The sequence below is a fragment of the Eublepharis macularius genome, chromosome 9 (assembly GCF_028583425.1).
Source record: "Eublepharis macularius isolate TG4126 chromosome 9, MPM_Emac_v1.0, whole genome shotgun sequence".
Taxonomy (NCBI): domain Eukaryota; kingdom Metazoa; phylum Chordata; class Lepidosauria; order Squamata; family Eublepharidae; genus Eublepharis; species Eublepharis macularius.
The window spans coordinates 81,270,779-81,296,805 of NC_072798.1; the positions used below are offsets into that span (position 1 = coordinate 81,270,779).

The 26,027-nt window shown below is 41.5% G+C and overlaps 1 protein-coding gene across 1 annotated transcript in view; it reads right to left on the reverse strand.

The window, feature by feature from the left end:
- The window catches only part of CADPS2 (calcium dependent secretion activator 2), a 474,548-nt gene that overhangs the window by 36,170 nt on the left and 412,351 nt on the right, over positions 1–26,027 (reverse strand). The window contains exons 24-27 of the mRNA XM_054988125.1: positions 23,176–23,259; positions 23,044–23,076; positions 6,486–6,503; positions 5,909–6,016 (exon numbers count right to left, since the gene is read on the reverse strand). Of these exons, the coding sequence (XP_054844100.1) occupies positions 5,909–6,016; positions 6,486–6,503; positions 23,044–23,076; positions 23,176–23,259 (243 nt within the window). The remainder of the gene's footprint in view (positions 1–5,908; positions 6,017–6,485; positions 6,504–23,043; positions 23,077–23,175; positions 23,260–26,027) is intronic.

Consider the following 26,027-nt stretch of genomic DNA (forward strand, 5'->3'; position numbering starts at 1 on the left):
AGGGGGGCCTGGAGGAAACAGGTATTCATTACCCCCTCTATTTCCTATTTTTATTACACTTCAGAGGCTGCTGGAGATGTACCCGGCATTGCCGAGAGCATTCCAGCGGATGGAGATCTCGATGAGATGATTGCTAACACAGTAGAGAAAGTGTTTATAGGCTGAAAGGCTGGCCTGCCCCATTTCCAGCATTTTCTGCCTTGTATTTTCAGTTTTGGATCGTGGAGAGGCTCTTCTCCAAAGGAAACTCAGAAGCTAGCACACTGGGGTGGGGGGAGGGCACACAAAACCGGGAACCTGGACTCTCAGATTTGAGAACCAGGTAGAAAAAGCTCTTTGTGTTCAAACTGAAACACCAAAAGCTATCCTCAGAAGTTTTTCCTTAAAAGACATGCAATGGTTCAAAGGAGTTGAACATGTGGGGTGTGTCTGCATTGTGAAATACTCCACTTGTTTTCACACAATCAAAACCAAAAGCCAATCATTTTCATCTCCCACAACATTTTTTCTTAGCTTATTTAGGTAATCTGACAAACTGGAAAAGTTTCATCTTCATGCATGGTTAAAGTTGAACTGCCTTTTAAGGCACTGTTCCAACAATGAAAAGCTTAAAATCTATTTCATCACTGAGAGCTCACAATTGGGCTGTAATCCGCCCCCTCTCTGTGCAGAGGACAGAAGCAGATAAATGCAGGGTGAGGGGCAGGATAAGAAATGGAAAGCTAGCCTTATTCCTCCTCTACCTGCTCATCCATAGTGATTGAGGTTAGGACAGGCCAATCTTTTTCCTGGGTACCACAAATGGAAGAAATGTAAATTATGTAAGTATGTAAATTAAGCAACCCATCCCCATGGCCTGATGAGGACTCACACAGTGAAATTCTAAGCAGAGTTACACCAGACTAAGCTCGTTGACTTCAAGGCTGTGAGGCAAAGAAAAACGACTACTAACAGAGAAAGTATATATTGCGTTCTGCATACTTGGGGTACTTCCCACAAAAAACACTGGCCGTTTCCACACAGTTTACCTTGTTCCGGAAAACAGCGAAATCTTGTGTGAGAAGACGCTGTTAACGCACGAGAAGACGCGATAACAGCATCTTCTTGCAAGATTTCGCGCGAGATTTCACTGTTTTCCGGAACAAGGTAAACTGTGTGGAAACGGCCACTGTCTCCATAGCCTGAAGAGGAGTGAACATGCTCAGTGCCTACTGGAAAGCACGTAATGTTGAAGACATGTCAATGTCTATTTGAAAAAGGAAAAAAAATGGTGGCAGGGAAACTGGTCTGTCCTCTGACAGTTTACTGCATCCTGGTGTGTGTGTGTGTGTGGGGGGTGGATTAAGCTTGAGGGATACTTTTTCATGTCTCATTTCTAATTCCACCCCTACCCAGATAGTCCAGGAAGATGAAAGAGTCCATGCAGAAGGATTAATTAGAATGAGGAAAAAAAGAACTTTCTCCAAACTGTATGCTCCCTAACCCATACGAACAATGGAGTGGGGTGGGGTGAACAAACGGAATGGGGGAGGAGTTGTGAAAATAAGGTGAGGAGAAGTTCCCTGCATATCAGATTAAATGTTCCTGGGTGTGGGACAGAGAGAAGGGAGGGAAGATGTGGGTGAGGGAGAACCGAGCACACTAGTTACTCCGAAAACCAGATCTTCTCCACTCGTTGTGTCATTGCAACAGACCGGGGCTTAAACAGATCGGTAGTCTGAACTCTGTTTGGCCTGATGCTTCTCTGTGTAAATAAGGACTGCTCTACGAACATTCATCCAGTTATGCAAATAACTTAATGCCTCTTACACTGCAAGAAAGCTTCTGTAAGGAGTACAGCCGGAGTAACAGACATACCGGATTATAGGAGAGGTATCACTGAAATAAAACTGTTGAGTAACCAAAACAAATACCAAATCAAATTGACGTGAATAACTTTTGGAAGAATCCAAAAATGCCATTTATATATCAACCCCACACCGCAATAGGCCACATGTAGAGATCAGGGTAAAAAACTACGTTTGGTTTGCATTTGTATTATTCATATGCAAAACAGACAGTGATTATTACGGTACTAAGGGATTTTTCTTATGCCTTAAGAATACTTAAATGTATTAAATGTATTTTACTTAAACGTTTTAAATGTATTTTCTAGTAGTCCTATTATAAATTTAGCAAACAAGAAAGAGACCCATAAGGACTTGTGTGTGGAGGGGGGTATTTCATTTCCCTCTCCCCCACCATGTCATCTTGCCCTTCCCTGCCTCCCATAGCTTCTCCCCCGTTCCATGCTTCCTTCTCTCCTTCCTGCTCATCCTTGTCTGTCATCCTTTCTTCCCCCTTCTCCCACCTATGGCCCAGTTACATGGTGCTGGCTGAGCCGGACCTAGTTGCATGGTGGGGAACCTGCAATGACTCGCAATGCATATTTCACTTTTCCCTGTATCCCCTCCTCCACACTATTTCTACTTTCCCTCCTCCTGGCAGTATCCATCTGCTCAACTTTCCCTGTGTCCTTCTCTCCATCAAACCTACTAAACACCTTACCTTTATCTGGGCCCATCTTCATCTAGATGTAGTAATTTACTTCATTTATATGCTGCCTTTCTCCACAACGGGGACCCAAAGCACCTTACATCACTCTCCTTTTCTCCATCTTATCCTCACAACAACCTTGAGAGGTAGGTTAGGCTGGGAATGTGTGACTGGATCAAAGTCACCCAGTGGGCTTCCACCACAGAATGGTGATTTGAACCTGGGTCTCCAAGATCCTACTCTAACTACTACACTACACTGGCTTTAGGGGGGTGGCTGCTGGTGAACAGTAGCAAGCACCAGGCCTGGGTGCGTAATGCAAGTCATGTGGTATCAAGTCGCCCGGTGGCTGCTTCTGGGCCTGGCCTCAATGAGTCCTCCTGCAAAGGCCAAAACAGTCCTGGAAAGGGCCCTGCTGTTCCCCCACCTTTTACTGACAAAAACCAAGCCTGGAATACTGGCTAAAGTTTTACAGTTGTCTAGCAACAGTTACTGAGGACATCTGGCTAAAGCAACAAATGTTCCTTTTATCATTTGGGTTTTTTAAACCATCCGAGTTTTTTTTTTTTTTTAAGATTTCAGATTCTTCTACAAACCTGGGGCTTTTTTCAGTTGTGTGGGGAGATCTATCTTTTCTGTCCACAGTTTCAATCTCTGGATTTAAGCACCCTCAGGTCAGGGCCATTTGGCCAATATTTGTAAGTAAAAACAAGGCAACTGAACGTGTACATTTTCTGGATTTGCCCCATTGTCTCCAGAAATTCAACAACTATAAATGCAAGTAATATATCATTACAGTTTGCAGACAGCAACTGTGATTTTGTATAGTTGCCAGCACTACCAGAAATCATAGCATCTGACTCTAGCAGAATTTACAGTCTCACAGCTATAGAGTAAGCCCAACATCTTAATTATTATAAATAAACTATGTATTGTGTCTTAAATGATGTGATCCGCCTTGAGCCTGCTTGTGGGTAGGGCGGAATAGCAGCTTAACAAAATAAATAAATAAATAAATAAAATAAATATATATACTAACAGTGCTTTGCCCTTGTCTGATCTCATTCATCCATAGATATCTCATTACTGCAATTTCATTAGGTTTTGCTGATATTTTCAACAAATGCCACATTAATGCAGGAACTAAACACTTAACATTCAGCATATAAAAAAGGCACTGGACATACAGAATCATAAACTTTTGTCCAAATGCTCAACTGAGCGTTATAAGCAGGGCTTTTTTTCTGGGAAAAGAGGTGGTGGAACTCAGTGGGTTGGCTTCAGAGAAAATGGTCACATGGCTGGTGGGCCTGCCCCCTGATCTCCAGACAGAGGAGAGTTTAGAGTGCCCTCTGCGCTGCGGCGCAGAAGGCACTCTAAACTCCCCTCTGTCTGGAGATCAGGGGGCGGGCCCACCAGCCATGTGACCATTTTCAAGAGGTTCCGGAACTCCATTCCACCGCGTTCCTGCTGAAAAAAAGCCCTGGTTATAACAGTCTAACCCAGAAGTACTACAAAAGCGTTGAGGTGGAATCAGTGAAGTACTTGGGCACATACTTTATCGATAACATCAATAGCAACCACTCAACAACGAAACAGCCTACACTGCAAGAAGGTACGTGTTTGATTTTTTTCCCCTTTTTAAAGCACAGAGTAAGGACTACGCACTCGGCTCCGAAGAGATACAAGACCTAATGGTCTGGCTCAACGCCCCCAAAACAACATGGAAAACTTCCCGCCTCAATTATCTCTGTTAAATGTGGACATGTACACAAATCTTTACATAAAAAAATAAACAATGCCGGAAGGTGGGGAGTGACTCGCCACGGAAATCAACCATATGCTTGCGGATCCAGCGCAACACCAAACTGCCAGGGATGTTGCTAATACGGCTCTGGTACTTTGTAAAAATGCCAGCTGGAGGGATTGGTAGGTTTTTTTACCCCTGCAAGGCATCAAAGCTTTTGCAGCAAAAAAAAAAATCATTCTTTTCACACATATTAACACTTTGCTTATTAAAACAGATGATACTTTTATTTTCGAGCTGTCTGGCAGTCTCTCTGACTCGGGCGCTTGGGCGACAAGGCTCACTTCAAGCAGCCAAGACAGGAAACAGCCGACACTGACATGACATATCCGTGGTGGCGAGGCTTGTGCAGCAGGACCTTCTGCGACTGCCATGAGCGAAGTGTCACAGCAAAGGCTGTGAATTGCTGTTATGAAAACATTTGTGGTAACTTGCATAATTAAACGGAAGTGCCAGAAAAAGCTTTCTAAAATGCCGTGGCGAGGGAACATAAATAAATAAACTTCGTGGCAAATTGCAAGGGTGTTTGGATTGGCTGCTGGAATGGACTGGTAAATCCACAAGGGCTGTCACAAACATAACACACCTGGGACATAACACGGTCAAGCCATGCTCTTCCTCCCTCCTTCCCTCACGTGCCATGCTGAGACTGAAGATTTCCCAGTTTAAGAAGAGTTCAATCTGACCCCAGCGCCTGACCTTTAGAATCCTACTTCATGGTCAACGAACGGCTAATTTATTAAATGTGGCCATCACAAGAAGTTTTGCTTTGTCTGCAGGTCATCTGGATATCTCACAGAAGAGCTTGTGAGATGAATTTGGGCATTATTTGAAAGCACTGAAAACAGGGCCACTGCTTCACTGGAGTGGGATGTGGTGAAGTGGGATCTGGTTGTTTACCACAACACACAAAATAGAACAGCTGATGCAATATATCTAGGTCCAGCTCAAGCTTGAAGAAATGGTGATGATAACGGTAATTTAGAGAACACAGGAGAAAAGGTTATGGGAAACAGTACAGGAAGGAGCCTGCGACAGGGAGAAGGCAGTATGGTCCCAATGTGAATCAGGGCCCCACGTGCCGGAGAACTGAGTTCCCAGCTGGGAACCTGCAGCTGATATCTGACTGAAAATCCCTGTGGAGGACAAGTGTAAAACAGAATGTGCATGGCATTAGATGATGACCGATGATGGTGAAGCTTCCTCCCTTGAGCCCGGCTGCCAATTGGTGACTCTGGTTCCCTTCAGACTACAGATAACCGGGATCAGAACAAAATGGACTTGCTTTGCTTGCAGTATTTATGTATTAGAAGGCAAAGCAACATTTCAGACTTTCTGGTATCTCATTCAAAAAACAGAAAAAAGGAACACTAGAAGGACATGCCCTAGCAATTGTTCATTTATTTGGTCCCCCACAACTGCAAGTCATAGATAGGAACATCAATGGTAAACTAAACCAAAGAAACCACTGACAGGAACAAGCATCTCAATATGCAACTGCAGCATGAAAGAGCAGCTCAAAATGATCAGAGGCACTGACCAGTAATCCTCATAGAGGCTACTTACATCAAACAATTTTTCAATGTACATTTCTTCATTGACCTTATCACGAAGAATATCTTGGTTTTGACGAACGAACGTAATGTAAGTATCTGCTAGATCCATCCCTGGTTTCTGCAAGAGAAACAGATTGGGGAGGGGGTCTAAACTTGCAGTACTGAAAAGTTTTCTTTTTTTTTACAAATATATATATATATATATATTAAAAAAACATGCACATATATGTACATTAACTTATTTGAAAATTCATTGCAAACTTGGTAACAATTTAGAGTAGATCTACATTTTAAACTGATGAAGGCAGCTTCTTATCATGAAAGCTGACCCCAGGCTACTTTTGATTCCCCCCCACCCCCGCATATAAATAAATGTATATTTCATTGACATTTTTTTCCAATTTATGTTTTACAATTATTAAAATAAGGAGGTAACAAAAATAGAAAAAAGTCAGTGCATAATCTGGGGGGGAAGGTTGCCTTTATACTGATCAGGTATGAATAAGCTTCTAGAAAACAGTGGGAAATTACATGCACAATACTATGAAAAATATTAAAGTCCATTGTATTTACTCATCCATACATACACGGTTGTGGTCTGTAGTCTGGATGTATAGTAGCATAGCATGGATATGAAACAAAAGATGGATATGTTACAAGTCAAGAAAACACACAGTATTTTCTACTGCTCTCTCCTCCCACCTCCTGCCCCCCCCCATCCATATGTCAGTGCTGAAGCCAGTTCTAGCCTGATGCATTCATGACATCGGTTAGAGGGAGAATCTGCAGAGAACTTAAACAGATCTGCTTTCATTCTTTCTTTGGAACCTTAAACTGATGGGGGTGGGAACACTGACTATGTGTTAGCAGGATGAAGATCCCAGGGACACGAACTGCTTTCAAAGAATGAACTGTGAGTAGAAAGACTATACAATCCTGAGCTCTTGCAGATGAATGAAGAAAATATATAGAAGCAGACTACCTTGCCAGAGAGAGTCAAATGGAAATGCGTGGGAAGCAACATTAAGCAAAAAGCTGGGTTTTAGGATTGGGTCACACATTTTATTTGCACTAGCAGCCCTGAAAGGGAGGAAACTGGGAACAGAGAAACCAGCTGAAAAAGACCTAGGCTGAGCATTTGAAGTCAAAGGGCAAGAGCCACGGTACTCTCGATGCTTTGGTTCTTAGTGTGAACCTTGGTGGTACAACCAGCAATACCCTGAGGCAACCCTGGTTTATCAGATGCTTCAAGGGTGTATTGGGGGGCCTGTTTGGTGGCATGCATTTATTTAAATTGTATTTTGTTTTGTGTATGTGGCTTTGTAAACTGCTGTAAGTACCCAGACTGGGAGAAAGTAGGGTACAAATATTTAAATAAACATTCATGGAGAAATGAAGTCTGTGAGCCAACCATTCACAAGCACAGCCATCTACTATTGTTATGGTCACCGTTACTGGGAAAAGTTGCCCCAATGCCTGAACTGATGCATTCTATACTTATGTGAAGAGTTAACTCTGTATCATGACTATAAAAATATTAGGGCCACATTCCTCTCTTGTATCACATCTTAACATATTCATGGTGGCCACTTCAACTGATGAAGAGAGAAAACATGGTGACTTTGGGGGGCGGGGCTGGGCAACAGGAATAGGTACATACTCAATTGTGACAAATTGATATTCTTTCAAAAACTGGGTACCTCCCATTTTTCCGGGTGCTTACCTGGATCACCTGTGTTCTAGTGTTTCCAGAAAGCAGGATGAAGAAAAAGGACTCTCATTTTCCCTTGTCGCTAAGGAAAGGTGTTGGCGTAGGACATTAGGTGAAACGAAGCCGAAGAACAGGACCACGTACAAAAGAGTTTAATTTTCTTGCTATCAAAACTCAAATATAAGGCACAATGAAAAGCCAAAATCAATTTTCTTGCTTTCAGAACACAATTGTAAGGCACATAATAAGCCAAAATCAACCGAGGAGTTATGAAGAATTCCCAAACTCCCGGCTGGAGGTGGCAACGGGTTTGCCGGCTTGGAAATTAGGCCCCGTTTCGCACAATGTGCTTTGCCATAAGCCACATGCAAATCAATTATAGTCTGCTACTGCTACTTTTCTCTTTTACATAGAAGCCACATGTAAAACAATTATAGTCTGCTACTGTTACTTTTCTCTTAGAAGCTTCTGTTCCCGAATGATTTTACTTCATGGACCCCATGAAGTAAAATCATTCGGGAACAGAAGTTTCTAAGAGAAAAGTAGCAGTAGCAGACTATAATTGATTTACATGTGGCTTCTATGTAAAAGAGAAAAGTAGCAGTAGCAGACTATAATTGATTTGCATGTGGCTTATGGCAAAGCACATTGTGCGAAACGGGGCCTAATTTCCAAGCCGGCAAACCCGTTGCCACCTCCAGCCGGGAGTTTGGGAATTCTTCATAACTCCTCGGTTGATTTTGGCTTATTATGTGCCTTACAATTGTGTTCTGAAAGCAAGAAAATTGATTTTGGCTTTTCATTGTGCCTTATATTTGAGTTTTGATAGCAAGAAAATTAAACCCTTTTGTACGTAGTCCTGTTCTTCGGCTTCGTTTCATTTTGTTTGGGACCACCCCCTCTTGGATTTGCCGTAGGACATTAGGTGGCAATCTGATGCAAATTTTTCCTTCATGGAGGAAATCCCTATGAAAATGCAAAGAGAGTTCTGCATTTCAAAATACTGAAATGCAAAATCAGCATGCATTAAGCAAGAAATATTCAAATGCAGGAATTTCAGCCTGCTTCCACTGACAGATAATTCTTGCAAAATCTATCAAAATTTTACATTCTGACAGGAGTATCCATCCATGAAGGAAAAAGTGTACTCTGGAACTGATACTTAGATAAAGCAGATCATTCTTTTCTTGCAAATCTCAATTTCTCAAGTTTCGGCAATGATTTTTTTGGGATGGCTGTTGTGTGAAAGAATTCAGAAGGGTCAAATTCACGTGGTTAGGACAGCTTTAAAACATCCACTTGGAGCTGGCAAGATTTTTGGACCCATGACTCTCTTCAAGAAACCCCATAAGCTAATTATGATTGTTAGCCTGGAGGTTCACAGCTTTCAGCAATGAACATCTTCAAAAACTCAGGTACTATTTACTCTCCACAGCTAATATTGGCAAATATACAGTCAATGACCATATTACGCAGATTAGATGTCTTTTATCATAAGAACAGATATTGGTGTTTAAATACATAGAACAAATAATTTTTTTTCCTGTGGAGACTTTCCCCCTTTATTTATAGACTAATAGTGAAGTGACCCTAATCTGTGAATACTTAAATCTGGAGACTGGAGCCATGAATGGACAAGACCAGGGCTTTTGTTCTAGAAAAAGGGGTGGTGGAACTCAGTGGGTTGCCCTCGAAGAAAATGGTCACATGGCTGGTGGCCCCGCCCCTGATCTCCAGACAGAGGGGAGTTGAGATTGCCCTCCGCGCTGCTCCAGCGGCGCAGAGAGCAATCTAAACTTCCCTCTGTCTGGAGATCAGGGGGTGGGGCCACCAGCCATGTGACCATTTTCAAGAAGTTCCAGAACTCCGTTGCACCGCGTTCCTGCTGAAAAAAAGCCCTGGACAAAACAGATCTTCCTACACACTTGAAAAATGTCCCAGGTTTGCAGAAAAATCTGAAATCTAAAAAAATACATTGTTTTTTTTTAAAACCCACCAAACGACTAAGAGTTCATGTAGCTTTGATTAGATGCCCTCAGTTGCTGTTGCTAGGCAACCAAGCAAGAGTTAGGTCAGTATTGCAGACTTGGTTTCGGTCAATAAAAGGCAGGGGGAAGAGCAGCACCCTTTCCAGGGAGGACTCATGGAGGCCAGGCCCAGAAGCAAGCATCAGACAACTTGATACCACACAACTTTCATGACTCTTCCAGGCCTGGCGGCTTGCTACTGCTCAATAGCAGCCCCTCCCCCTAAAGACAGTGTAGTATAGTGGTTAGAGTAGGATGTGGGAGACCTAAGTTTGAATTACCACTCTGCTGCGGAAGCTCACTGGGTGACTTTGTTCCTGTCACACTCTCAGCCTAATCTCCCTCTCAGGGTTGTTGTGAGGATAATATAGAGGCAAAGAGAGTGATGTAAGCTTCTTTGTGAAGAAAGACAGTATATAAATGAAGAAATATAACTGAGGATGGGGGGGCAGATAAAAAGCAAGTTTTTTAGTGGGTTTGAAGGAGAGGACATAAGGAAAGTGAGCATACGGAGGCTGTCCGGTGGAGGGAAATCGGAAATAGTGTTGGGAAAGGAATATAGGGGAAAGTGAAGTGCTTAGCCAGCACCATGCAGAAACGGAAGCAGGAAAAGAGGAGAGGCCATGGGGCCAGGGAAGGGAAAGAGGACATGGTGTGGGAGGGAAACATGCAATGCCTGTTCCAAGTCCTTGTGGGTCCTCCACTTGTACATACACTAAAGAACAGAAGACAGGTGATTTGAAATTCATTTCTGTAACCATACAGAAAATTAAATACTTCACAGAAGTCAGTCACAATGACAAACCCTGTATGTGAGTGAACAACAACCAGAAATCTTGCTGGTAGGAGGCATGGAAAATGAGCGAGATGTTAAAGGAATCCCCTCAACTCACATCTTTCTTGGTGGACTGTGGATTCACAAGGCTTGACCTGGCAAGCAGGAAGCTATTGCATTCTGTTTCCTTCTGACAGAATCAACAGAGTGGTTCCATGAATATAGCCATTCCAGTGTTCCAACATTTCTCTCAAGATTCTGTACATTATCTTTCACCTAACACTCAAAAACTAAGCAATAGCAGTTTGGTGAGTGAAATATCACTTAAAGTAATTGAAAGGTGTGTTGTCTTGGAAACATTAGTGGAACCTCAGACCTTTACAAATGTTTTCAAAATTTACCATATTTCTATATTTTAAGGAAACCATAGAAATTTAGTAGTGTAATCATAAACAGTGTTATAGCATTCTAAGTCTATTGAAGTCAAAGGCCTTAGAAGGTTGTAGCTTCATTTAGGACTGCAGAGGTTTCTCTTTTGTTTTAGCAAGTTTACTTCCTTGTAATGATCTTCAAAGTCATTCATATTTTTTTTACTCCTTTAGGTATTAGGATAGGGATGGAAATTTGGATAGTTTATTAACTTTATCCATGGTAAAAACCTGGATCCAAGACTTCATTCCACTATTTGATAGACACTCTTTTTCCAAAGAAGGAACTATATTACTTACCACAGGACAGTCTTTGAAGCCATTACTGTACCTTTAATATAAAACAATTTTGTTGTTTTACTGATTATGAAACTCAGACCTGAGCTTTACATGGGGAAAATCTCAGTTCATAATGAAATTTTAGCCAGTTCATTAGGGAAAAAAGGTGTTTGTAACACAAAACACAATGCAAAGATATCTAGACATACTTTAATTGAATCTGCAATACTGGCTGAACTGTTATGGTTGCCTAGCAACAGCTACTGAGAGCATCTGGTTAAAGCTACAGGTATTCCTTTTAGCATGTGGGGTTTTTTTACTCCCACCAATGTATTTTTTTTAGTTTTCAGATTTTCCTGCAAACCTGGGGGATTTTTCAGGTGTGTAGGAAGATCTGTCATGTCTGTGGCTCCTATCTCTGGATTTAAGAATCTCTCGATACTTTGCCACTTGGCTATTAGTATATAACATAATCCTTCAACAAAGAAAGTGAGGGAAATTTTGGGAAACATCTACCAGCTGAATAAGACCGAGGCTGAACTTCCATTTCTCCTCTTATTACAGGCATTTAAGTCTGGGCATGGCCAGAGGCAGAAGCTTTTTGGCAGAACCAAAGTGCTTACATACTTTAGCTCATGGTTCGCAGCCCTTGGGCCTGAGTACGCTGCCCCAGTGGATCCAGGAGGAATCCAGGATATGGCATATTGTATTTTTCATCCCCCGCCCCTGTTTATTTAAATTTTGTGTTTGTATTTTGTAAGTTACTTTCAGTCCCCACTCGGGGAAAACAGCATAAAAATAAAACAAACAAAAGACTTGCGCAGATGGAACTTGTAGCCATAGTTAAGATTTGTTGGGGAAGAGCAGGGAGAATCTATGCTACAAAGGAAATGGAAGAGGGACCAATTACCCAACCCACTCTTTAACCATAGTTAAGATATTAGGAACATAATATATGCATTGCCATACAACAGCTTCCTACTGGAGCCCATCAGAAAAATTTTCTTTATGTTGTTATAAATCCTTTCTGTTATTTTGTATAAAACATGGCAGGTCACTGTTGGTTAAAGTTACCACATTGTAAATGTCTCCACACAACATCTTCAAGTCTGTGCCACACGAATTAAACACATACACAAAATGAAGAAACATCACAAAGGAAAGGGATCTGGAAACTGGTATTATGCTGAAGAGCAATTCCTTGCAACATATGCTGGGTCCTCAATAGCTTTATGAAACATGCAAATTTACTTTCAAGTCAGAATTTTTTAAGGACCTCCTGAAAACAGTCAATAGGAAAAAAAATCCCATTAGCAAACTCTCTCCTTTTTTCTTAGAGATGTTTACCTAATCTGTGACATATGGGAATTTCACACCTAGTGAATATATTTTCATGTAGCTAGTGGCACGAGACTCTAATCATTAGAAGAATATACACAAGTAAGAGAATTGCAACAGCTGGTGACATTTACCAATTAGAATTACAGTTCTTTAAAACACTTTATCCTTTTTTTCCTGGTGTACACAAAGTAATTATATCTGATAAATTGATGAAAAATCTAATTTTCCTTCTAAACACTTTTACTTACTGTGTAGATGTGCCTGAATAAAATCAATTGATACTCCAATGAACTTAGTGGCAAAGATCTCAGCTTTAAAGCCAGTGAAAACAGATTAACTAGCTAATTAAGAACCACTAAAAATGTCTCCTACTTGGCATTTTCAGTAAGTCAAGCAATAATCTTCATTTTTAAACGTTTCAAGAGAACAATATAAGTTGCTATAAACTGTTTTGAGCATAATTAAGAACATGTTTTTTTTTTAAATTTATCACACTCAGAAGGTATAATTACATATTTTGGAATCTATGAGAAAAATATTTCTGCAACATTTTCAGTGATTTGCATCGACTGATCGAAGTTGAAAAGTGCTCGTCCAGAACTCTGCCATAACTATTCATGCAGAAATTTATTACCAAATAGACTAGCTACCATTGGATTTAAAAAGCCACTTGATTCTTCAGCAGTGCAAATTACTGTAGTGAAAACAGTGACTAACTGGACAACGGTGCATGTGGTTTTCTTCTCTGCATTTTATTCCCTTCTTTGGATCTTGGTTCTAATATATTCTGTATATGGTATAGCCAATAAACCAGGCTTAGGAATGCTCACCAGGTGACCTTGGAATAGTCATTCTCTTTTTGCTTAACCTACCTCACAGGGTTGTTGTGAAAACAAAAATGGAGGCGGGGAGAACCATGTAAGCCACCTGAGCTCTTTAGGATGGCAGGACAAAAAAGTAATAAATAAATAATCTTGTGAGACAAGTTAGGGCCAAAAGGCTACTTAGGGATAAACTGTACATTACACCAAAGCACAATAAAATCCCCAATGGCTACATTTTCTAAACAAAAGCAGCTTAAGAAGAGAGCAAAGTTGGAATGCAAAAGCAGTGACCGGGTACAGGTGCTTACACTTCTTTCTCCAACACTGTTTTCACACTGCAACTCTCCTTTTTCCAGTTCATTTCCCCCCTAGGGAGTCCAAATGCAGACTGATGAAGGTAAACATATATTGGAAGATTGTCGTACAAAAGCAGCAAGTGAGGAAAGGGTTAAGCACTCCTATCATGAGTTCCATTATGGTCCCCGTGGCGTTCTTGTTTCTAATTAAACTTCAAAATCAGATTTTCAGGCAGCATCTCTTGTCAGAGTTGAAACAGGAAAGCAAACCATAAAACCTAGGCTCCCAGTGAGAAGTGTTATTCCCCCTGTCCCTGGCACTTGTTTCCTGCTGCTGTTCCAAGTGGTGTCAGGAGCGAAAAAAAAGGGCCCTCAGTATGACATCACTTCTGGGGGAACCTCAGACATCACACCAGTCCTCTCTAGGAATCACCATGATAAAACTCATGATAAAACTCTGTGGTTTTATCATGAAGTCTCTGGCAATTTCTAGAGAGGCATGATGTCACTTCTGGGTTTTCTCAGAAGTGATGTTATGTCATTGCCAATGGCTGCTTCCCATTTCCCTACCACTGGATTTCCTACTAGTTGCTAGGCTGTGCCTGGAAACCCTAATAACGCCCAGTAGAGTGGGATAGGAGTTTGTCTCCAAAGGAATAATCTGATTGGCTTAGCACTAGCCATACTGGGAAAAAAGCACCTATTCATGCAAGGGAGTGCAATTATAACAAGACTGATAAAACTCGGAAAGAAGAGTGACTATTGCCTTTTCCTGGAGCAAGCAAGACAGGCTCATGTCAAGCTGACAAATCCTCGTCGTCCATCCCAAACCGCTGTTAAAGATTTTTAAACATGCATCTGTGAACAACCTGTAACTTAGCTCTCAATTAGAGATGGGCACAAACCAAAATACGAACCAGGCCAGTTTGTGGTTTGCGAACCGGTGGTTCATCAGAGCCCATTTCTGACGAACCGTCACGAACTTCAGGCTGGTTCATTGGGTTCATTTTTTGGTCGACACTGCAGACAGCCTGGTGCCGATCAATCAGTTTCCTAGGTAACAGGGGATGGACTTCCTGCAGACCTTCTGCTGACCTGGAAGTGGCCTTCTGCTGTCCCGGAAGTGATGATTTGCTGACCTGGATGTGACTTTTTCACAAACCAAATGAACCGGTTCGTGAACTGGGGCAGGTTCGTGAAAGTTTGTGGCTTGTGAAATGCGATGAACGACAAACCGCACGGTTTGGGGTTTTTCTGGTTCATGCCCATCTCTACTCTCAATGAATAAAACAAGGATTTTAATCTGGCACCCAAACCCAACAACCCGTTCATTGTATTACACTGAAAGTAAAAATCAGAATCCTAATTAAAGAAAGCAATCTAAAAGCAATTTAAAAGTCAGGAAGCTTCCTCTACAAAAAGCTACATTAGAAAATGACGGAGAGGGAAAGTACACGAGACGACCGACACATGTTCTTCATGTGTTGGTTTCCTGCAAGTTTCTATGGGAAGTGTAGTGAGAAAGAATGGCTGTTCAATGCAATTCTTTGTCAGAGAGAGATAGTCCACTCAGCTCCCTCTGGCCACCGCCAGCACACTTGGCTCCCTCTTGCCGCCATGCTCCGCCATACTCTCCTAAATATACTCTGCACTCTGCAAGGAAGAAGCGTGCTGGTGGCAGCCAGAAGGAACCAAGTGGACTATGCTTGGTCCTAGGGAGGTGAGGAGGGCATGCAGGGGGCTGGCTTCCTGGACAGCCCTCCTCAATATGGTCCTCGAGCAGTAGGAGGGATTCTCTCCCTCTTCTCCCTGGTGGAGAATCACACTGAGCGGCTGTTCTTTCTCACTATACTTCCCATGAAAACTTGTGGGAAACCAACACGTGAAGAACATGTGTTGGTTGTCTTGTGTAGTTTCCCTCTCAGACACAGTGTTGTGTAGTGGTTAGTGTGTCAGACGGGATATAGAAGATTGATTTTGAGCCAGTCATTCTCTCCAAGCCTCAGCTTCCTCATAGGTTTGTCGTGAGGATAAAATGGCACAGAAGAGGATGCAAGCTGCTCCAGCTCCCCACTAGGGTAAGGGGGGGCGTTATAAATATTTAAACCAACAAACAATATGGATGATTTTTTACATCCAGATCCTGTGATAGTGCAGTGAAACAGAGGAAGGTTTTAGGATATTCTGCAGTGCTGCATAATATTGGACCTAGTGGCACTGAAACCAATTATGAGAGCTAGTGTGATAGTTATTTATTTGGAAAATATATATGCTGCTTCTCCAGAGAACTGCTTAAGGTAGCGTACAATTTTCAACTTATTTTTGTCCACTCTCACACACTTCTTGTTTTATGGCAAGAATGTTGGATGAGGACTGGGGAGACCTGGGTTCAAATCCCTGTCATGGAGTACTGACCTTGAGCCAGATAATCTTTTTCACAGCCTAGCCTACCTCACAGGATAGTTCTGCAGACAAAATGGAAGACAGGAGAACCACTCTGCTCTGATCTCCAGAATGTCAATTTGGTCTATCTGCGGCTGTTATCAGAGTCATAAAAGTAGTACTCACCTCTCTAAGACACCGTGTAACAGCACTGACTAAAGCCTTTGTCCAACACAGAATTGGACAGAAGGGGCTGTACTGAGGAGAGGGTAGGAAACTACTTACTTGACATCATAGATTAGGCATTGAAATAAGAGGTAGTTGCATCATCATAAGCCAGTGGATAATGTCTGATATTAATGCTGGAGAGTGCTGACAAGACATAGCTGACTTATGGTGACCCCTGCTGGGGTTTTCATGGTAAGAGACTAACATAGATGGTTTGCCATTGCCTGCCTTTGCAACTCTAGTCTTCGTTCAAGTTCTCCCATCCAATTACTAACTAAGGCCGACCCTGGTTAGCTTCCACGATCAGGGAAATATCCGACAGCAGCTCTTGATAACCGGAATAAACAGGAAGTCCAAGCAGAGACCCAGCTGCCAAAACTGCAAAATATAACCTTCAGTGCAGTCTAGGGTTGCCAACAACTCGGAGAAAAATGTCCCGTCCCTTTAACAGAGGCTTAATGGTATATTACTTACAGATGATGTTATTTACCTCTGTGCCATGAATAGCTTTACCCGTATGTTGCCACACATGAACCCTAGTGCAATTCTATGCAGAGTGATTCCAGTCTAAGTCTGTTGAAATCAGTAGGGCTAGGACTTTGACTAAACCAACACAAGGTGCAAAGACTTCTATTGTGAATCAAGTTTCAAGTAATTAGACATGAATTCAACTTCATTTTTAACCAGTCATATATAGCAATTTGTTGCTGATAGAAAATTGTGAGCAAATTCAGGGCAATCTTTACAAGGAAGATCAAATCGTGCGAGGCATTTCTTTTGAATTAATAGACAATGACCTCAGCAGAGTGAAAAGTACATCAAAACATCTTTGCCACTTAGCAAGTGTCTTGAATTTACAAATTGCAAATAAGAAGAATGCCTTTCTTTAATATATAATGCTTTGGATTGGGGGGGGGGGGCAAGTTTAAACAAGAAGCCAAGACATTTTGATCATAGTCATGCACAAATACAAGTAGGAATACTGGAAACACCACAATTAAAGGCATTAAAACAAAAATACCAGGAAATGTATTGTAATAGGGTTACTGTGTCACCTGGTAACACAGGTAACCAAATACACTGGCAAAAGAAAAGTGAAAAAAACTTAAAACCAGGGAGTAAACCACAGAATACACTTTTCCTGGGGTTAATCACTAGTTAACCTGGCAAGATGAACATGATTTAAAGGAGAGACACAGAAAATTCCTCCTTAATTATACATTGCGGCAAGTGCTCCTACTTCCTGTTCCTTCTCATAATCCCACAGGTGTGGGTCATTTCTTGCTGTTCACTGGTAGGATGGTCCATTCCTCCATTCTCATTTACAGATTTAAACACAAACACACACTCTTCTCAATGAATGTCAATCTACTAGGAGGAAAAATATAACAAGTAGCCTTTTTTAGAAAGAAAAGGTCAAAATGCTTAAATACACTATTGCAGATTTAAGAAAGGCTGTTTAAAAGCTACCTTATGATTAATTTAAGTGGGAGATGAAAGAGATTTTTTTCCAAAGGAAGATTTAACTGCAACCAAGTGAGATGAAGGCATGTTTGTGCTCAGAAAAAAAAAACCCAAGGAGTTAGAAGTGAAAGGATTGGGGACATTAAAAGCATATAGAGATAATACGTCAAGATCTTCACCAACAGCTGAAAGGACACTACGCTGGCCAATGTGCCTGAAGTTAGGTTAGGTGGCTGCTTGGAGACTGCTGTGCGTGACTGGAAAATTTAGAAACTTGCTATATTCTCATTGTATTTGTCAATACTTCTGGTTGTTTAACTTCACTTTTGACACTCCAAGGGTAATCTTATATATCTGAAAGAGTTAAAGAACATATATTTCTGTAGTACAGGACTTAACCGTAAATATACAGCACTTTTAAAACAGGTGGAGTGTTAAATACATACAGATTTAAAAAAATACTTTTAGACGTCACTCCCCTTCCTACTGAGAACACAAATGAATGTTTATTTTGCTAATTCTAAAGGTAACTGATTGGCCCTGTGTGGCTTAGGAGAGCCACACAACGGTCCACCCACAACAATAGGGATCTCTGTTTTAGCGGGGAGGGATTCTGCAGATACACCGGGAAAAATCAATTTGTAAATTAAGCAAAAAAAGAATAGAAATCCTAACCTCCACCCTAGGCAATCCAATCTGAGGCTGACTAACTATGCTCCAGAATGAGTGGAACATCAACAGCAGCTGAGGGCTCAGATGGGACCAGGGGTCATTTCGTAGAAAAAGAGCTGGAGGAACTCATTAGCATAACTCATTAGCATATGCCACGCCCTTGACATCACCAGAAATGTGTTATTAGCATAACTGATTTGCATATGCCACACCGTCTGACACCACCTATCCTGGCTGCTTTGGAACCAATCCTGGCCATTCAGGGCTGAAATTGGGCCCAACACGGCCAAAAAGGGGCCCCAACTGGTCAAGATTTGGCTGCTGCTGAACAGGAGAGTGATCCGCCACCCGTCAGAGGCCCAATCCTGGCCATTTCAGCCCCAATCCAGGATGAAACGGGCCCAAAATGGCCGAGAGTCAGGTAGGCGGGGCCACCTGACATGTGACCTCTTTGGGGAACTGCTGGAACTGCGTTCCTGCACATTCGCCCTTGAAATGAGCCCTGGATGGGACAAAGATTAGGCCATCTCTAAAACTGCAGGCTTATACAGCCTCAAATTGCCTCAGAATCATGCAGGGAATGGAGAACCGCTTTAAATATTTAACTTCTACTCAGCTTCACTACTTCAAACCAGTCTCTCTGTTTAGTTGTTGTTGTTTTAAAGGAAACAGCTGCATATTTTTCAGGTTCCAACTGAGACAGGTTCAAGGCCACCTAGCAAACCTGAACTTGGATCTCCTAGATTCTAGTTTTGAAACTCTAACCACTGCATAATGCTGCCCCCAGTCTTTGGCCAGCTGGAAGGAGTTAGGACCACCAGACTATGGATTCATTCTCCTCCTTTTCACTATACTCAAGCAGTTCAGACCTCCTCCACAAAGGGCGAGGGGGAAAATGCGCCTCTGTAAGGCCTTCGGTGAGCATGTGTCTGCCTCTCCGGTAGCATCCTGAAAATCTTCCGCCCAATGGCTACACACAATATTCTCCAATGAGGCAAAGAGCAGCTCCCTGGGGCTATTTCACATCAAGAAACTGGTGTGTGGGAGGGAAGCTTAAGCCTCCTGCATGCCACAGTCCTGATTTGAATTGGTTCCCCATGTGCCTGAGAATCTAAGTTTCAACCAGGAACATGCTGCTTAAGGAGACCCAACGGAGACTCATTAATAGCAGCACACCATATTGTGATGCCTTCCATATCAAATTCCCTCTTTGCCAGGCAGCTTGCTGAATGACCTTGGGTCAGTCAGTCACTTTCTCAGCCTAACCTACCTCCCAGGGCTGTTGCGAGGTTAAAAATGGGGAGGAGAGAAGTGTGTGTCAGTTCCTTGGAGGAAAAGTATGTGTTTGTGTAAAAGAGACATTGGTTGTTATTAACGTTGCGCAACATTGCACAACACTCACGGAATGGTGGCATCTTCAATAGTGCGATTTCTGATGTCACCCCATCACGATTCTGTTTTCATATCATGATGATGTCAGAAATCACGCCATAAAGATGCTAGCGTTCCGTGAGTGTTGCACGACATTAACGACGTATGAAAACGGCCACTGATTTGCATTACAGATTCATGAACAACACCAAAAATAAAAGGGATTTGATTCCATATATGAGAATGCTTTTAGTAGCAATTGTATCTTCTTGGAAAGTCAGCATAAGAAAAAATCCAGTATCAATCACTTGATACTGAAAAATAAAGCACACTTTCTGTTAAAAGCTGGTTCTGAGAACATTGATCATTTATTTGCTTTTCTTTTGATCCTTCCCTATTCTGCAGGCTCAGGATGGGTCACAGATAAAAGCATCACAAAAAAGAGACATTTATTTAACGTTGTTGATCCTAGTTTTACAAAACCCCATAATGCACTGGAATGGTGGAAGGCTTTTGAGAAACCTTAGATAACTTATTCCCCCCCCCCCATTTGTACAAGGAACTATTGTATTGTTTTTTACTTTACAAGCTTCTTTGATCAGGTCTTTTGGAGAGGTACCATAGACATTGTCTGAAAGAAAGAAGGGAAACAGACATTCTGCGGTGCGTGTGTGGATTTTTACACTGAATATGGCAAATTATAGAGGAAGTGAGAACCACCGGATTACTCCAAGAATGAAGATGAGAATGTAGGAGTTCTTTGATGTTCATGACTTGGTTCTCGTATTCTATAGGTTGCCATGCAACTTTTAGCTCTTTTTCAGCTAGAATGCAAGATATTGGCATACCAAAAATGAAAGATCAAACATTAAAGGGAGGTTAAAAATCCTTAGAATCCTCTGCTGGTGCAACCCCTATTCATATCAGTAAGTTTTGCAGTAGTGAAATTCTTTGCAGCCCAGACCATTTTTTCTTGATTTGACATGCCTTGCTCAGTCTTTGCTTCTTTTTCAAACCTATGTTTAAAAGCACATCTTATTCATCGTTTAAAGAACACTCTGGATATGCAGTCCCCTTGAAAGAAATTGTGAGCCTCAAGAAAGACAACATTCATGGGCTTCTACTTTCCAAACAGAACTACCCTTCAGCCACTACCAGTTCTGGTAACCTCCCATCTGGATTGGCTGGGGATTTCCCCTAATGATATTGACTGCCCCAGTTTGACTTTTATTAGAAATCTGATTTTGAGATGTCTTTATGCTTTAGATGAGTCCATTACTAGAATCCTGGCCTGCACAGCTTGTTCCCTTCTCTACTTGGGAATGACATATTCAAAATGTAGCCCAGCATACCTCAACTACTTGATGGTCCCAAAATAATGGTGAGCCTTTATGTTGGCTCATCTTAATTCAGTCCCAATGGCAGAACTATCTGGCCATTTTGGAAGGATCCCATTAGCTGACAGACTATACAGCTGCACCACAGGAAGCCTTGATACCTTGCTTCATCGTTTATTGGATTGTCCAAAATTCCATAGGTATAGGACTATGTTTGTCTCTCCCTTTGTAAATGATCTGGTCTGTGTCCCAGCCCACCATAAGTTAAAGATTCTTTTGCCTGGAAGTGATCATAATATTACTTTGGCAGTAGCCACACTCTTTTCCTATGGTACCAAATCTAACAAATAGCCATATCAGGACAACTCGGTGTTCCAGCTGTGTTGGTGATACCCGTCGTTATCATTATTAGTATTTGCTGTTGTCATTATAATTGTTTTTCTGTTCTTCTGTATTGTTGATGCTCAAGACTGTAGTCATAAGAGCAGAGAATAAAAAGAGTAAAAAAGCCCTCGCATACCCAGTTATGAGTTCAAACCAACTCATCATTCCATATGGTATCTCCTGGGGCAGAATCTTTTTCTTATTTGCTGTTGAGCAATTCTAAGGGTTGATTTCCACATGATGGAGATTGAGTCTGTGGCCCCCAGTGTCTGAACATGTGAGCTCCTCAGTTCCCATAAACACAGTGCCCCATTTGGAATGCAACTTTGGCTCACATGGAGAAGGAGTTCTGCTTCCCCCTCACTGCCCGAGGCTATTACAATGTTTTGATTTTTAACTAATTTTGGGAAATAGTTGGAAAGTGTGATTTTTTTTAAACTGAAAACATTTATTATTCTCTTGATCCTGTTCATACACTATGTAAATAATTATTTTAAAAGTCCGAAAGATGATAGAAAGCTGAAGTCCCTTCTTCACATATGGTGCTGCTAAAATCTGAATGACGAAGGACACAGTACTAGACACAACCTGTGTATTCTGTAATGCAGAAATCAGTCCTAAGGGAGCATTCTGGAGAACTGCTGACAAGAATCTCTAGAAGAAGTCCTACCTGCTTTACTAAAGGACAATTCCCATATGCTTCATTGAACACTAAAGTACAAAACTGTAAGCATGAGAAATTCCCCTGGGTATATACCTCAGAGTAAGATCGTAGTAAACTTAGTATAATATCTAATGTTATGCAAGGACAACTAAAAATGTAGAAACATGCGAGTGCAATGCGGTGTGGGGTCTGCTTATCGCTGTGCTTGTGAAGCAGCATTGGTATGGCCAATGCACATGCTGTCATATATGCAGCTGCAAGAACATGTCCGTACTTCCAACTGTGTGACTCAACCCAGTACGCAAAGTAAAGTGAAAAACACAAAAGGAATGGAAAAAAGAGAAGCTGCAGAAGAGAGACAAAAGGAACAAGAATTTTAAACTAGTAGTATATACCTAATGATAGATTTAAAAACTTTTTTAAAAAGCAGATGATAAATTTGGGATTTTCTTAAGAGGACAGACTGCAAGACAAAGGACTGCATGGATCTGAACTGCACACTCTCTTGATATTTTCACTGTTTAGCTTCATCTGAATAATGGTGGCAGGAGTGCCTAACGGTCACAAGAAGATATTCACAGACATGGATATAACTACAAGGAAAATGTCAAAGGAGCATCAGTTTTCTTGAGAAACCCAAAGGAGCAAAAGCCTTGGCGCAACGGCCCAAATGACGACATGGTCCCCTGTGAAACAGTTCCTAGGTTACAATCCTCACTTCTCTGCAACTGCAAAAGTGCACGGAGAATAACCTTTCCAAGCTTTGCTTGGAGAGGTGCATGAGGGAAATGAAATGCCCTCGAGGGGCAAGACTGTATCTGTTTAAATACTTTGTGCAAAGCTATAATGAACCTCTAAAGGAAAGTGCAATGGTAACACATGAAAAAAAGAAACGTACACACGGTGGAAAGCAACGATTTACAAAAGTAATACTTTTGCGGGGAGGGGGAAATCATACTTACAGGAACATCAACATATTTTGCAGCCGCTTTCACCTTAAAAAAATTTGAAAGTAAGAAACAAATACTGTAACTGGCAACTATTAGCTCTAAGTGGACTTCAATAATCAATAGCAAAAGAGCTCATATACTTACAGTGAATGAAAGTATGGATGAGAAGAAAGTGCCTTCATCATACCTTGATAGTTTAGACAGTACGCTTTCCAACACTGCAACAAACTACATTAAGAGGCGCTGGTTAAATAGTCACACAGACACAAAAGGGTTCATGAAATGACACGCACAGCTGAGAAAGAGAACATTTTTTCCTGTGGCTGAGGCTGTGCAATAAAAATGCTATACACTGGCAAACCCTCTTTCAGATCTAAAGCAATAAAAAGGGTTACAATTAATCTATTCAGCAATTATATAGAAAGCATCCATTTGTACTGTGCATCAATGTCAGTAGATTTCCTACGTCCATAATCCTATAGCTATTTTATTAAAAAACAGCAGTAAAGTATGTTTATGCATCTTTTGCATAATGTGTAGTTTGGCTCTGAGTACATCAAGTAAGGATCTACTTCCTGCAAGAGGCAGAGCTGGAAAGGGATATAAACCCACCACTAATGAGACCCTGCACTCAGACCTGCTCACTCAGGCCCTGCACTGATGAATGAAATTATTTTAAGAGATTACCTCCCCCAAAGGTACTTAACAACCCCAATCCTCCATTACTCTTAGTTTGCAGTTCATGTCACAAGGGACCTAAAACAAAACTGAGAAACTCAGGGGTGTCATGTATGTCATGTCACCCATTCATCCATGCCAATTTTAATTCTGATTCTGAGGCTTAGTCCAGTTACTGTAAACATGATCCTAATGTAATTCAATTTCATTTTGCTAGTGCTCTGTTTCTCAGGCCTTCACAGGTGGGTTATCTGTCAGACTCCAATGTTTATGACCTTGTATCTTCTCAGACTATGATATGTCCTAGCATATCATCCTAGCAACGCATCGTGATAGCACAAATATGTAAAATGTTCTCACAAAGAATGAGCGGCAAAAGATTGTTTGGAATTGGGAGGGGAAGGAAAAGCGGGGTAGAAAACAGATGTATTTTCCCCATGTGGTCATTCCTGTCAATCTTCTACTCTAGCTACTTAGACGCTTGCCTTCTCCTAAATAGACCTATGGACTTGAATATGGAAAAGATCTGATTTCTGAATAAAAGTCATTTAACCAAGGACCTGTGTCTTGCTATAATGATCCAGAGATCTGTCTGCCATATCCTGTCATCCAGAGCCTGACAGTGGGCTTGGAAAATATAAAACTAAAGACCAAAACTTATGCACACATATTCAGTACTGTAGTACGACTAGCTGCCATCCCTATCGCAAGCCCGCTTATATGTGAAGAGATTGATGATGAGTCTATGAAGTGTTTTAAAGAATAATTGCTTGACATCTATACGCTCATTCCAAGAATAGGAGCAGCATTTTACAAGTGAGAGGACAGGACAAAATTCCATTTGGCATGCTGCTAATGGCCACTCTAACAGTGTCACAACAGTGTCATATTCCTTGTTCTCTGTAAGGGTCTCTCACCTTGCAACAAATCTGGGCTCCTAACGGCATAAAGGAGCAACAGTAGTGAATGGCACTCATCGCATCCTTAATCTAGTTTGGTTTTTAACCTGTCTCCTCTGTGTATCAAACTATTTTACAATATTATCTATGAAGCATACACGATCTATACCAAGAAAGAAGACATGAGCTTTGCTCTGTTTTGGAGAACTAGGAAGAAGTCCTACTTTAGATGTGATCCAAGTTCTTCGGGATGCTAACTAATTGCATCAACGGACTGTTTATATCTGCAGTGCGCTCAACTAGCAATACCAGGTAGGATGCTTTCTGCAAAATGCTGACTGAGATGGCATTAGTGTAATTTATTTGAATCTACCCAAGCCAATGAGATTTGAGTTCTAAGGGAGGGAACGACTGTTGGGAAGGGAAAAGGGGCTAGGAGGTGAGGGTTGAATTAGCCATGACTTTTGTTATGCGTTCTCCATAGGGAGTGGCAGCCAGATGCCTGCTGGTGGCTCCCATGGAAAACTCCCTCTAAGAGCCAAGCTACAAGTGACGCCTGACACAGGTTGGACACTTGTCAGCTTCCCTCAAGTTTTGATGGGAAATGTAGGCATCTTGGTCTTGCAGCTGTAATGGAGAGCCAAGCTGTAAAACCAGGTGCCACAGAGTCTCAAGACTCACAGAGTCTTTTTACCAGGTGCTAAAAAGTGCCACAGAGTCTCAATTCTGGGCAGGATTGTGGCATAGAATCAGGGCCCCACAGCATGTTTAGAGGGATCTCACCATGGGAACCAGCAGTTGGTGTATGGCTGACACTCCCCATGGAGAATATGTGACAATCTTCATGTCTAGTTTGGACTTGAGATAGAGGGTGACAGTAACCAGGCTGAGGTGATCAGTTTAGAGTCAGACAGGAGAAGACTGTAGAAACAGAGTAATTTGATTCTGAATGTTCAGCTAGCAGCTGGTTGGGGAGTTAGTGGTGGTTTTACATACATGAAATGCAGCAAAATTATGTTACTATCTCTTTTTTTCCTCCAGGGGTTAATGTTGAAGGGTGGGTTGTTGTTTTTTTGCCTTTGGGCAAGACAGAAATCCACTCTTTGTGGTCTTTGTATCTACTTTCAGGATGTGTTAGAAAGCAGTTCTAGCTGCCAGCCTTTGAACTACTTGCCATAGTCACCATTTCGGGGGGAAATTCTGAAGTTACTGCTAATATGCCACAATACATTTCTATTTCTACCATTAGGTGATATTCCTGGCATCATGATGTAATCAATTCATACTGAAAATTAAAAAAAATTACAGAGGTATACTTCTGCTGACAGCACAGGAGGAAGTTGATTCATGAATGGAACTGCCTGTGTGGATGGGAAAATCCAGGAAGTAAATTGATTCAAAAGAGCATTTTCCACCAAA